At 50.8% G+C, this 11203-nt stretch overlaps 2 protein-coding genes across 4 annotated transcripts in view; one reads left to right on the forward strand and one right to left on the reverse strand.

The window, feature by feature from the left end:
* The window catches only part of Eif2d (eukaryotic translation initiation factor 2D), a 39902-nt gene extending 37966 nt beyond the window's left edge, over positions 1-1936 (forward strand). The window contains exon 15 of the mRNA XM_026779602.1: positions 1444-1936. Within this exon, the coding sequence (XP_026635403.1) occupies positions 1444-1595 (152 nt within the window). The 3' untranslated portion in view covers positions 1596-1936. The remainder of the gene's footprint in view (positions 1-1443) is intronic.
* The window catches only part of Rassf5 (Ras association domain family member 5), a 65900-nt gene that overhangs the window by 16092 nt on the left and 38605 nt on the right, over positions 1-11203 (reverse strand). The window contains exon 1 of one of the 3 annotated variants that reach the window (XM_005348322.2): positions 6311-6575. The exons of the other annotated variants lie outside the window; for them this stretch is intronic. Within the exon in view, the coding sequence (XP_005348379.1) occupies positions 6311-6430 (120 nt within the window). The 5' untranslated portion in view covers positions 6431-6575. Of the gene's footprint in view, positions 1-6310; positions 6576-11203 lie in introns of those variants that run through there. 3 annotated transcript variants of the gene reach the window in all.

Consider the following 11203-nt stretch of genomic DNA (forward strand, 5'->3'; position numbering starts at 1 on the left):
TTAGTGGAAATCTTTACAACGTAAACAATTAGGGTCTCACTATCTAGGTTCCCCCTCGGGCTCAGGAGGTACGAAGGGTCTATTCCCATACAAATAGAGGTGAGTCTTTCCCAGAAGTGACAACAAAGGCTGGCGCACCTCACAGGTATGATTGCCCAGAAGGACTGGATGAAGGACCTGTGCCTAAGGGGTGGTGCGACTGGGTTGCGTCCTCTGTCAGCGGCCAGGGGCTGGCATGAAAAGCAGCCCTCTGCTGACTGTTCTGTCCACCACCCTGTCACCCCAGGTGCTAGGAAAGCTCCCAAAGGGCTGTCCCAAGCCTTGTCCCCCTAACCTTGAAATAAGCACACCATGAGGAGAGCAAAGGGGAGCCTATGGGCAATCCTGGGGTGCCTGAGCCTGCTGTCCTATCTGCTGAGCGGGTCTGCTGGGCATAAAGCATTTTACCAGTAAGGTAAGTGACTTACCGTTTGTTTTCAGCCCAGAGAATCTGCCATCAATACTCAAATTGCATTGCTACTGGAGAAATACCTGAACTAGCATGCACTTCCTGAACAGGTGACTCCTGGGCTTCAGAGTATCTAAAAGTCCTCAAAGGGAATACTAATGCAGTTCTAGGGTCCTGCTGGCAAAGATTCAGACGCCAAGTCTCTACTTCCCAAAAGCGGCTCGAAGAGTAATCCCTATTGAACCACGTCAGCGGCCCAGAGAAGTGTGGAATATGGAGAGTAGATCATCTGTCCTTACCAAGGCTCCCAAGCAGCTGGGGTCAGAGGCACAAAGCCAGAGAGGCAGAGGTCAGAGGTCACACTCTTTACTGAGAAAGTGGACAGAGCTCGCAAGGTTCAGAGAGGGAGGCACAAGCATGGCAGAAACAACTAAGGCTTTCCCACACACTCCGTGTCCCAGTTTCCCTGGTGGCTAGGTGTGGTCTTATGACAGTTCCAGTTAATGTCAAATGGGTAAAAGAACCAAATTATTTGGACTATGCGGTGGTGGTGCACACTTTTAATCCTAGTACTTAGGAGGCAGAGGCAGGTGGATCTCTGTGAGTTCGAGGCCAGCCTGGTTGGTCTACAGAGCAAGTGCCAGGACACCTACAAAGGGAAACCCTATCAAAAAACCAAAAAGGAAAGAAAAAATATTTTTAAATATATATATATACAATATATGTAAGTATATGTGTATACACATGCATATACAGGGAAGCCGTGTCTCTTGGGGTGATAATACTCCCTGCAAAGGTCATAGTCTATCTACCAAAACCCCACTGCCAGGCATGGGACTGCTCCCTTTGAGTTGTTAGTCAAGGAAGTTGAAGAGACTCCAAAAATAATACAAGGTATTGCTGTTGCCTTGGTTACCTCCAGAACCTGAAGGAAAGACCCTATTGTTGAGTCAGTATCATTCCTAACTGCATTCTCTTTATCCTTGTGCCCACAGATAAGGGTAGCTTCCGCCTCTCACTAAAGATGACCCTTTTTGCGGCAGACGGAGAGCATTATAGAAATCACAAGCAGTCAAAATGCAGGAGCCATGGACTGCGGGGGGCCCAATCACAACGGACACATCTGCAGCACAGCTGCTGCACCTAAGGATCCAGGAGCATCGGGGAGGAACCGTGGAAAGACCGTAAGAACCAGAAGTCCAGGACTGAACATTGGGGAGGAACGGCTGGAAAGACCGTAAGAACCAGGGCGTCTGCTGTGACGTTGTCTTGTATGTATGACAGGGAAGTTGCAGTCATGAAATCTCAAAATATGGTTTGCCTAAACAAGACCTGTGTAATTATAATGCCAACATGCCAAAGTGGATGAAGGACACCTTACAAGGCCTCACTCCTACATGATGGCAACTAATGGCTGTTGAGGTAAAGAAACTGTCTTCTCCAGGGACAAGTGCCCCATAGGGTATCCATGCCCAGGTGGTCAATCCTAAACAAATACACATATGAACATGAAATGGACTCAGCAGGCTACATTTATATGTACGTACATGTGTATGTATGTATGCATGTAGCAATAAAGAAGATCTCATAAATCTGAGAGGGAATGGGGATCACAGGAGGAGCTGGAGTGGGGAGCAGGGAGGAATGGAATCATATAAACACAGCACTCATCTATGAAATTATTTTTTTAAATATTTATTTATTTATTATGTATACAATATTCTTTTTATCCCTTGTATGCCTGCAAGCCAGAAGAGGGCACCAGACCTCATTACAGATGGTTGTGAGTCACCATGTGGTTGCCGGGAATTTAACTCAGGACCTTTGGAAGAGCAGGCAATGCTCTTAACCACTGAGCCATCTCTCCAGCCCATGAAATTTTTTTTTTAAAAAAAATAAAACACTATTATCGGCCCTGGCTCACAAAAGCCTTCCATGTGTTATCCTGAAGTTCCCAGTCCCCTGACTGCTACCAGTTTAATTCTCTGCAAAGGGAAATAAACTTATTTATACCCAGTGACTAAAAACTAGGGAGAGTTTATCCCAGGAGCTAATCCATCCTGGTTGTACAAGGAAGACATAGCAGCTAACTGGAACAGATAACAGGTACATCTGCCTTTGTAACCAAGTCCATGCTGCCGCTCTGACCTGAAGGGCACAATTCCTGGTCTCACAGTACTGGCATTTTCTCAGGGAAAAGCACAGCTGGCACAGCTGGAGGAGGCAACAAATTGAAGGGATGGAGCAGAGACCACATTCCTAACTACCGGACCAAGAATCCCTTGTGGTTAGTCCTGGGCAGTGTGAGCTCTGGGGGAGGGCACAGGAGCAACCCAACGGTCCATCTGAGAGCCCTGTCTTGTTTTTATTGCTCCAAGTTTAGAGCTATGGTATTTTTAGTGTTTTCTCGAATGCTGAGGTGGTCAGGGGCAGAAACTGTGCCTGAGGCCTGGGTGTGCTGCTGCTGGCAGGGAGATGCTCATTGTCCTGACTGGTCTCAGGGTTGCCAGCTGTGTCCAGAGCATCTCAGGCCCTGCTGCAGGCAAGGGGCAGTGGGAGAAACAAGGGATGGAATCAGGAGTTGCACAGTGCCCTGTAGCCTGCTTACTTCTGGTGTTTCCCTTAAGTGAAAAGAACCCAAGGATCTCAAGGCAGTCTGAAGAAAGGCCAGTGTTGGGGGTGCTGGGGAGCAGAATGTGCTCAAACACAATCCTAGCCATGGAGTCAGCCTTTGCTCTCCACACCCACAGAGAACACACACCAGGACAGGTTTTCAGCTAGCGAAGAAGTCTTTCCATTTTTGGATAAACACCACAAGTAAGTGTTAAACAATCAATCGATTACAATGACCTCCTGCTACTATCCATAGAGTTAATGTCCCCTGGGCTAGGTGCCTTTGAGGGATGGATGGCAAGGGCCTTATAAAGCCTTATCCAGCCTATGGCTGTTTAGGTCTTTTCAGAGAAGGCAAGCCTGGTTCTGTCCTGGTCACCCACCAAGCAGGAAGAGGACTTGAAAGGGAGGCTGAGGTCATTAGTCCAAGTTCCAGCTCGCTAGACACAGTTGTACAGCCTGGTGAAGCCTGGTGAAGCCTGGTGAAGCCCTCCCCTTTCTCACACCGTTCTCTCCATCTGCCAAGGGGGGGCACTCTGCCTTGTGTCTCCTCAGAACCCCCACCATGACGACCTGCCAGGGTCCCAGAGTCCCTGAAGCCCTAGAACATGCAGGCACTCCTCCATCTTAGCTGGGGGTAACTGTGTACAAACACCACAGCCTGCCTGAGCCCTCGCGTTGGTTTCCCTTCAAACCATTTTGATACATGTGACCCAGAAAACACAGACTGTGCTCAGTCCAAGAGAGTACCAGCTCTGCATCCTGAAACTGACACCGTGACTCAAAAGGCCCCGAGCCTGATTCAAATATAACACATTGCCCCAGGAAGCTGCTGTCTGTGCAGAGGAAAGAGCAGGTGGGCCCAGAGTTGGCCCCATTCCTCCTCGCCGCCTCCAGGCCTCATCTGTATAAACAGGGGAAGAACCCTCATGTCTCCCACTCCCACCAAAGGGGGCTGGAGAAAGGCTGTGGGACTGCCTTGAGATGAGCCAGCGACAGTTCCCAGGGGATGGCACCAAAGCACAGAGGGACTTTCTTGCCGTTGGGTTCCACCAGGCACACCGAGCAGCTGACACAGGTTGTTCTGACAAGTCTATTTATAGAAGAATCTTGGCCTTTCCCGAGGGGACCTAAGTCTCTGAGTGACAAGGAAAAACACACACACTTCTTCCCTTTGAGACAAGGGAAAAAAAAATCTCTTAGGAGCTCAAATGCAATTTCTCTTTGAGCAGGAGAGAAAGATTTGCTTAGGGGGTCACAATGGGGTCAAGATAAGGCAATTCACCCTGAAAATCTTTCTAGAGTTACTCCAAGAGAGAAGGTAGAGCCAGGAAATTTACTAAAGGAAAAAAAACAGAGCAGAATAAAATATTACCGATGAGAAGAAACATCCTAAGTGTTTGGAGGTCGCACCCTCAGCTGCAAGCTGGTTCCACACACCTCGGCAGAGCAGGGAATCACATTAGAGCCAGGTCATCCAGTTCCACCCCACCCCTGGGTGAACGAGGTGCCAAAGGCTAGACTACAGCCGAGAAAACCTCTCTGCCCCTGACCACAGTCCTGAATGTTCAAGGCTAAGTCGGGGCATGCCACCTCCCCTTCCTTCTCTGAAGTAGTTAACCCTTGGAGGGGATGCCTGTCCTTACTGAGAGTACAGACACTGGCAAAACGGTAAAGAAATACACAAAGGACCCAAGATGTAGTGGATTCCAGATACAAAATAAAGGACAGCCTCCTCTGGGGCAATGCTGGGGAGGGGTGGAGGGGTGGAGAGAGGAGATGTCTGAGCTTGGAGGAAGCCTTCTCCACAGGGGGAGATGGAGAGGGAAAGCCATTGCCTCTTCCTCGTCTCCTCCCAGCCATTTTCTTGTAAGGATGTCTCCGTTTCTCCCCAGGAATACCAGAAACAATCGCCTCTGTCAATGGCCAAGGAAGAGGCGCTCTTGCAGTGCCCTTCCGTGCCCAGTTATGCAAAACTTTCACCCTCTGGGACTAGGCTGGTAGTGAGAAGCAAGGCAGAAGCTCAACTTTGTTTTTAAAACAGGAACTGTTTCCTTCCCGGGCAGCAACAAAACTTGCTAAAGCAATAAAACATCAGTTGCCTATCAGAATGACCTAGAAAGCCTTCCACATTTCCCAAGCCCTGTCAGGATTTTCTGCATCTCACAATTCCGCTTGTAGTTACGATGGTGAGCCACTGCTCCAGACTGGGGGAGGGGATCACAATGAAGCAAGAACCCCAAGAGAGGGTGGGACACTTCCCCTCTGCAATGATGTTTTTCTGCCTGAGGCCTACCTAGCCACAGAAGGAACTATCGCCTCCCTGTCCCCCACCCCCAAAATCAAGTACATGACCCCATGGATCTGTTTAAGTTGCCTCCTTCAGCATAAACACACAAGCCACCTTTGGGTTCTGTGTTATCTCATCAAGGAAAGGCTCAAAGCATTTGCCTAAAGTCAGAACTCAGCCAAGGCAGCGCCTGCGGGCAGAATAACCTACTCACAAATGAGGCAGCGAGAAAGGCTTGGGGAAGTTTTGGGGTAATTCTAATTGGTGAAGGGCCACTGGATTAAGGATGAACTCGCCATACACCTGGAAACGGAACCACTTACATCTGTCTCCAAACCGGCAGCTCCACACCTTTACCCCTGCCAACACATGCGGCAGCAAGTGCGGCTGCGCGGCACCCAGAAGAGTATAGCCAGAGGACCAGCACGGGTAGCCAAAGGCCAGCATGTTTAAGAAACACATGGCCCCTTTAGATGACCCAAGCCTACTCAGGAGCTAAAGCGGTACAATGACGACAGTCTAGGCAAGAAGTCTGTTTCTAAAAGCATTCTGGACTTCTGCAAAGTCGCTAGGCTAGGTTTTAAAATGGTTTCTAGTCACACGCAACACGGAAGTCTCAACTTGTATTTATCTGCGGAGGGCCTGGGCTCTCTCTTTCCCATCCACAATCTGTAAACTCAAATTAGGAGGGGAACGACACAGAGAAGGTGCCCAGTTACCCGTTCGGGAACAGGTAGGTGAGCATGCAGCCATCCATGAACCAGCAAGGTCCCCAAATCCTAGAGAGCCATTCTGAAAGTCTAAGGGTGGGAGTTAGTGAGAGCGGGGCTGACCAGAATAGTGCCTGAAGTGGCTCTACCAACACATGGCTCTTGCTGGGGGAGCGAGGATGCCAGTTTCCCAAGTAGGCCACCGAGCTTATTGCCTCCCTTGAAGGTGCTTGTAATCATCATGTTTACCTTTGAAGGCTGCTTGCTCTGCACATTCCTGAAAAAGGTGGTCTTAGCAGTAAAGAAGCAGTCTTCCAGTTCCTCGTCCAGGCTGCAGTACCCACTGCTCATGCTGCTGTCCACGGTCATTGGGTCGCGCCCCTGTCTGAGAGCTCATCGGACTGCGGGGCTGGGGCTGTGGAAGGGGCCCTTCGGATTCTGTGCCTGATCAGGTACGGGTGCTAGTGGGCGACCACGCGGGACCTGCTGGGCAGCCTGCGCTTCCTTCGCTGGGGCTTCAGGCTCCACAGCAGCCTGGGACTCTCTCTGCAGCCGCATCTGAGGTCCTGAGCGCTGCGCTCCCCCGCTGGCTCCCCGCCCAGCGTGCTGACGAGCCACCCCTACACCTCCCTCTCCCAGCGCCTTTCCTGTACTGCTCTGTGCAGCTCTAAAGCCACTTCCTCTCGCAAGGTTCCCCCAAACCCTGCTGGTTGTCATTTGCCCCACCTCACCAGCTGAGCGCCAAGGACCCCTGGTGGGGATGCCAGAGTTAGGGACCAGCCAGGATGCACCTGACGGGGACAGTTCGCTCGGCCCTCTCCACCTCCTTCTGGAAGCAGCCTTTCTCACTTGCTATGGTGGCAGCTTTGAAGCAAAGGTACATCTCCCTTCACGATTTCTTTTTTCCCATCCTCTCCATCATCCCACCCCACAATCCTTCCCCGCTCCCGGGAATTAGGTCAGTCAGTGGTTAGAGAAGTAGCCGGAGGTGGAAATCATTATCCGGCCAGCCCGGAGGAGAAGCAACGTTTTAACTTGAAAAGGCCAGAGGAAACCGCGGGGTCTAATAAGTACTTGCAAGGCCCAGGCGAAGTGATGCAGGGTGGAGCCGACCCACCCTTCCAGCTGTAGAACTTCACCTTCAAAGAGCCTGCAGACAGCACCGGGTTATTTGCCCATCTCCCTGACAGTCTGGCGAGGGAGGCTCTTAGCCAGATGGAGTCATTCCTATACTTAATTCTCCAGTGACTAGGCGGGCCAGAAGAAACACTATTCTTCTTTGGGCCTGGATCCTTGCAGGCCGTCAGAGAACGAGCACCTCTGCAACTTTCGGATCTCGTTGGCCCCACAGCAGTTCGGGCTACCGTTGTTTGAGCAACACCTATGAGTGCTGGGTGATGGCATGCAGTCAGCCATTAATTTTAAACACTAAACAGAGACCATGAATTCCGTCTCATGGGTGAGGAAGCCAAAGCTTAGGGTCATGCAAATAGGCCATGTATAGCCGAGTCAGAGCAGATCCGTGACCCTGGGGTCTATGTGCTCCGAGTCACTGTGACGGACCATCCTTCAGCTAGGATGAGGCTGTTTGGTGGGCGTTCTGCCACCTTTAAGCGCACAGCAAGCTGGAGCCCCAGGAATGAATGTATAGTCCTCAGAGGCTGACACCTTGAACAGCAGCAACCATGTTTACAGACTCTGATGACCGGCGGACCCCAGGGATGGAGAGGGGTGGAGGAGGCTATCAGGACCCAGGTCTCTGAGGCTGTTCTCACAGTTTGCCATAGTCGAGAGCTGGGTTAGACTCCCCACCTCAGACATCAAGTTTAAGCAGCGGTTACTTCATGAGGAATCTTCTTCCCCTCCTTAGCCAAATCTGCCGGTGCCTAGGGACTTTAAAGCTGCAGCCTAGTTGGGTTCCATCCTCCCAAGAAGCCAGTAGACAGAAGCACTCCTGGGCTGGTGCCCTCAACCCAGAACCTTCAATACTACCAGCTCCCCCCTTCCTAGAAGGATGGTAAGCAGGCTGGAGATTAGGGTGGGGTAGGGGACTAAGGAGAATTTGCTAGGAGTTGGGGGAGACCTCCCTGGGTAGGGACTGAAGGTAGGCTTGCCTCTGCCCACAGCGATCTTCCTGAGGTATGAGGCTTTTCCCCAGGGACAGCTGGTATCAGCTTCCACATCTGATGTTGGGGAGACAAATACTCAGGGGCCTCCTGGTACCCACAGGCCATCCAGACCATCCTACCTTTGTCCAGCTAGAAAACCCAGGTACAAGGGAGCTGTCTACCACCCAGAAATACCTCTGTGACCACACTGTGTCCTTGGGGTCACCCATGGAGCTCTGCAGTGCCCCCATGGTGGTACGGTGTTTAAAATGTGCTATCTCAAGCATAACTAATAACAACCTTTCCAACGCCAGGCTCGAGCCTCCCAGAAAGCGGCACAAGTCCCTTCTTGTGCACAGCACGTGGGATGCCAGAGGTGAGGAAGAAAGCTCCCTCAGGAACGCTGCGTGCTTGGAGTATTGCTCCATGCGATCCCAAACACTATGAAAGCTGACGCCAAATGGGGCTTTTCAGAGTGCCTTCGATACCCGTACTTCTCTTAGGCCGCTCTATGATCTTAAGAGCGAGTATTGTGCCCATTTTACAGGTGGAAAAAATGATGGAAGTAACTTGTTCTGTCCCAGTTCATTACTTCCAAAGCCGCCCGACTCCTGACTCCTGGTCACACTGTCATCTTTCGCATCCACCCCCACCTGCCAGTGGATCTAAGCTTGTAAGGAAGCCAGGAGGAAGGATCAGCAAAGCAGAGAAATCTGCAAAGATCATATACCCAACAGAGCGATGAGCAGCCTCTGCAGGCCAAAGCTGACGGGCGCCCAGAGTCTCAAAGGGAGGGAGCCCGGTTGCCCTGAGCATCTAGCTGGAACCTTGACATTGAATAATTAACAATAGTGACATCAATTGGTCCTGGGAAGGGAGGGGGCGTGGAGGAGCTTGGGTGGCAGGTTTTCAACTTCTAAAGGGTAAGCCATAAAGCATGGGAACTGCCTGGTCTTGCCCATGGGGCCAGGAACAGGGCCTGGGCCCAAAGTGTGCTGTGTGTGTAGGTCCCTAGCTGTGCCGTGCAGGTTGTGAAAGCCTTGGCGGAGTACTGAACGGCCCACTTCCCTGACTCAACGTCAGATGACGAAAGATGTGCTTTTAACCTTTACTCCTTTCTCACATGGAATCCTAGCAGGAGGCCGGAGCCCTTGTCAGCTTCAGCCTGGGGTGCGGCTTGGTCAGGAAAAGCCAGGATATGTGAGGCAGAGATTGCTGTCTTTGCCAGCACGTATCTGTGCACCACCAGCATGTCTGGTGCCCTTGGAGACCAGACGAGGGTGTCAGATCTTTTGGAACTGGAGTTACAGATGGTTGTGAGCTGCCATGTGGGTACTGGGAATCTAACCCAGTTCTTCCGGAAGAGCATCAATATTCTTAACCTCTGAGCCATCTCTCCAGCCCCTACCCCAACTCGACTTGATTAAGCATCTTGAACAACTGTGGACCTCAGATTTCTGCACAGTTGGGCATCAGGGATGAAGATCCTTGTAAGAACCACGAACAGAAGCTGGAAACTGGCATGATGTACGTCCCACCCCGAATACACACTGAGAAGTGAACATTTGCTAATGTTGCACCAACTCCATGTGCACCATCTCCTCTGACCCCTCCAACAAGCTTGCGAGGAGACTGTTACTCTCTGTCTTACAAAGAGGAGGAGAGTCAGGCAGTTTAATAACTTACCGCTTAGTCATGCGTGCCAGTTAACGGTGGAGATGAATCAACGCTGTGGGGTTTGATTCCAGACGCCGTCCTTCTAGGCCCATGATTACCGCCATAATGACAGCACTGCCAGAAACTGTACTTGCTCACTCTCCCCACTGCCTGGACTCCTGTCCTTCCTTCTCTCCCAGTGTGTGTCTAATCTACGCCAATGGTTTCCGTCCCCTTTGACAGACACATTGTAGGTCTCGCTCCCAAGCAGCAGCCTTCTGCAGACACCACCCTGCCCACTTAGCTGGCTTTCTACCACTGAGCAACTCTGGGAGGAAAGGGTTTGTTTTGTCTTACAGCTTACAGTCCATCGCTGATGGAAATTGGGACAGAATCTGGAGGCAGGAACTGGAGCGTAGATCACAGAGGAACACTACTTACTGGCTTGCCCTCAACACCTTGCTCAGCCTTTTATCTTGGAAAACCCAGGATAACCTGCCCTGGAGTGGCACCATCCACAGTGGGCTGGGCTCTCCCCTATCAATCGTGACCCACAGCCTTAACCTATAGGCCAGTTTGATGGAGACATTGTCTCAATTGAGGCTTCCTCTTCTCAGGAGACTCTAATTTGTGTCAAAGTTGACAGAGAACCAATCAGCACACCGCTGTGGCCCCATTCTTAACAAACCTGAAATCAGTCTCAGTATTTCTTGCTTGCCCCTCCACCTGCTCCTCCCTTCCACCCTAAATCACCACACAGCCTTCCGAGAACTTCCTTTGTTACTGTCCCCTCCTCCACCACACTTTACCTCCTATTGTCAAAGTTACCCTCCCCAGCTCTAGTCACCGTAAGTCCTCCATCACAAAACCTTCCATACAAGCTGGGAGGTGGTGGCTCACGCCTTTAACCCCAGCACTTGGAGGCAGAGGCAGGTGGATCTCTGCGGGTTTGAGGCTAGCCTGGTCTACAGAGCTAGTTCCAGGATAGCCAGGGTAACAACACAAAGAAACCCTGTCTCAAAAAAGCAAACGAAACAAAGCAAACAAACAAACAGAAACCCTTCCATGCAGACATCAATTGCTGGTGTTTTCATTTTATGTAACAACTATTTTCACATAACTAGGTGTTTGAGTTTGGACATAAATGACAGACACAAAAGATAAGTACCGGTTCTTGTGGTGGAATCTAGGGAGAGCCACAGGAGCGTTGTGTCGTCAAAGTTCCTGAGCTCTTACACACCTTTGTGTCATCAGAGTTCCTGAGCTCTTACACACCTTTGTGTCATCAGAGTTCCTGAGCTCTGACACACCTTTGTGTCCTCAGAGTTCCTAGTTCTTACACACGTTTGTGTCATCAGAGTTCCTAGTTCTTACACAC

The sequence above is a fragment of the Microtus ochrogaster genome, chromosome 6 (genome assembly GCF_000317375.1).
Source record: "Microtus ochrogaster isolate Prairie Vole_2 chromosome 6, MicOch1.0, whole genome shotgun sequence".
In the NCBI taxonomy this organism is placed as follows: Eukaryota; Metazoa; Chordata; class Mammalia; order Rodentia; family Cricetidae; genus Microtus; species Microtus ochrogaster.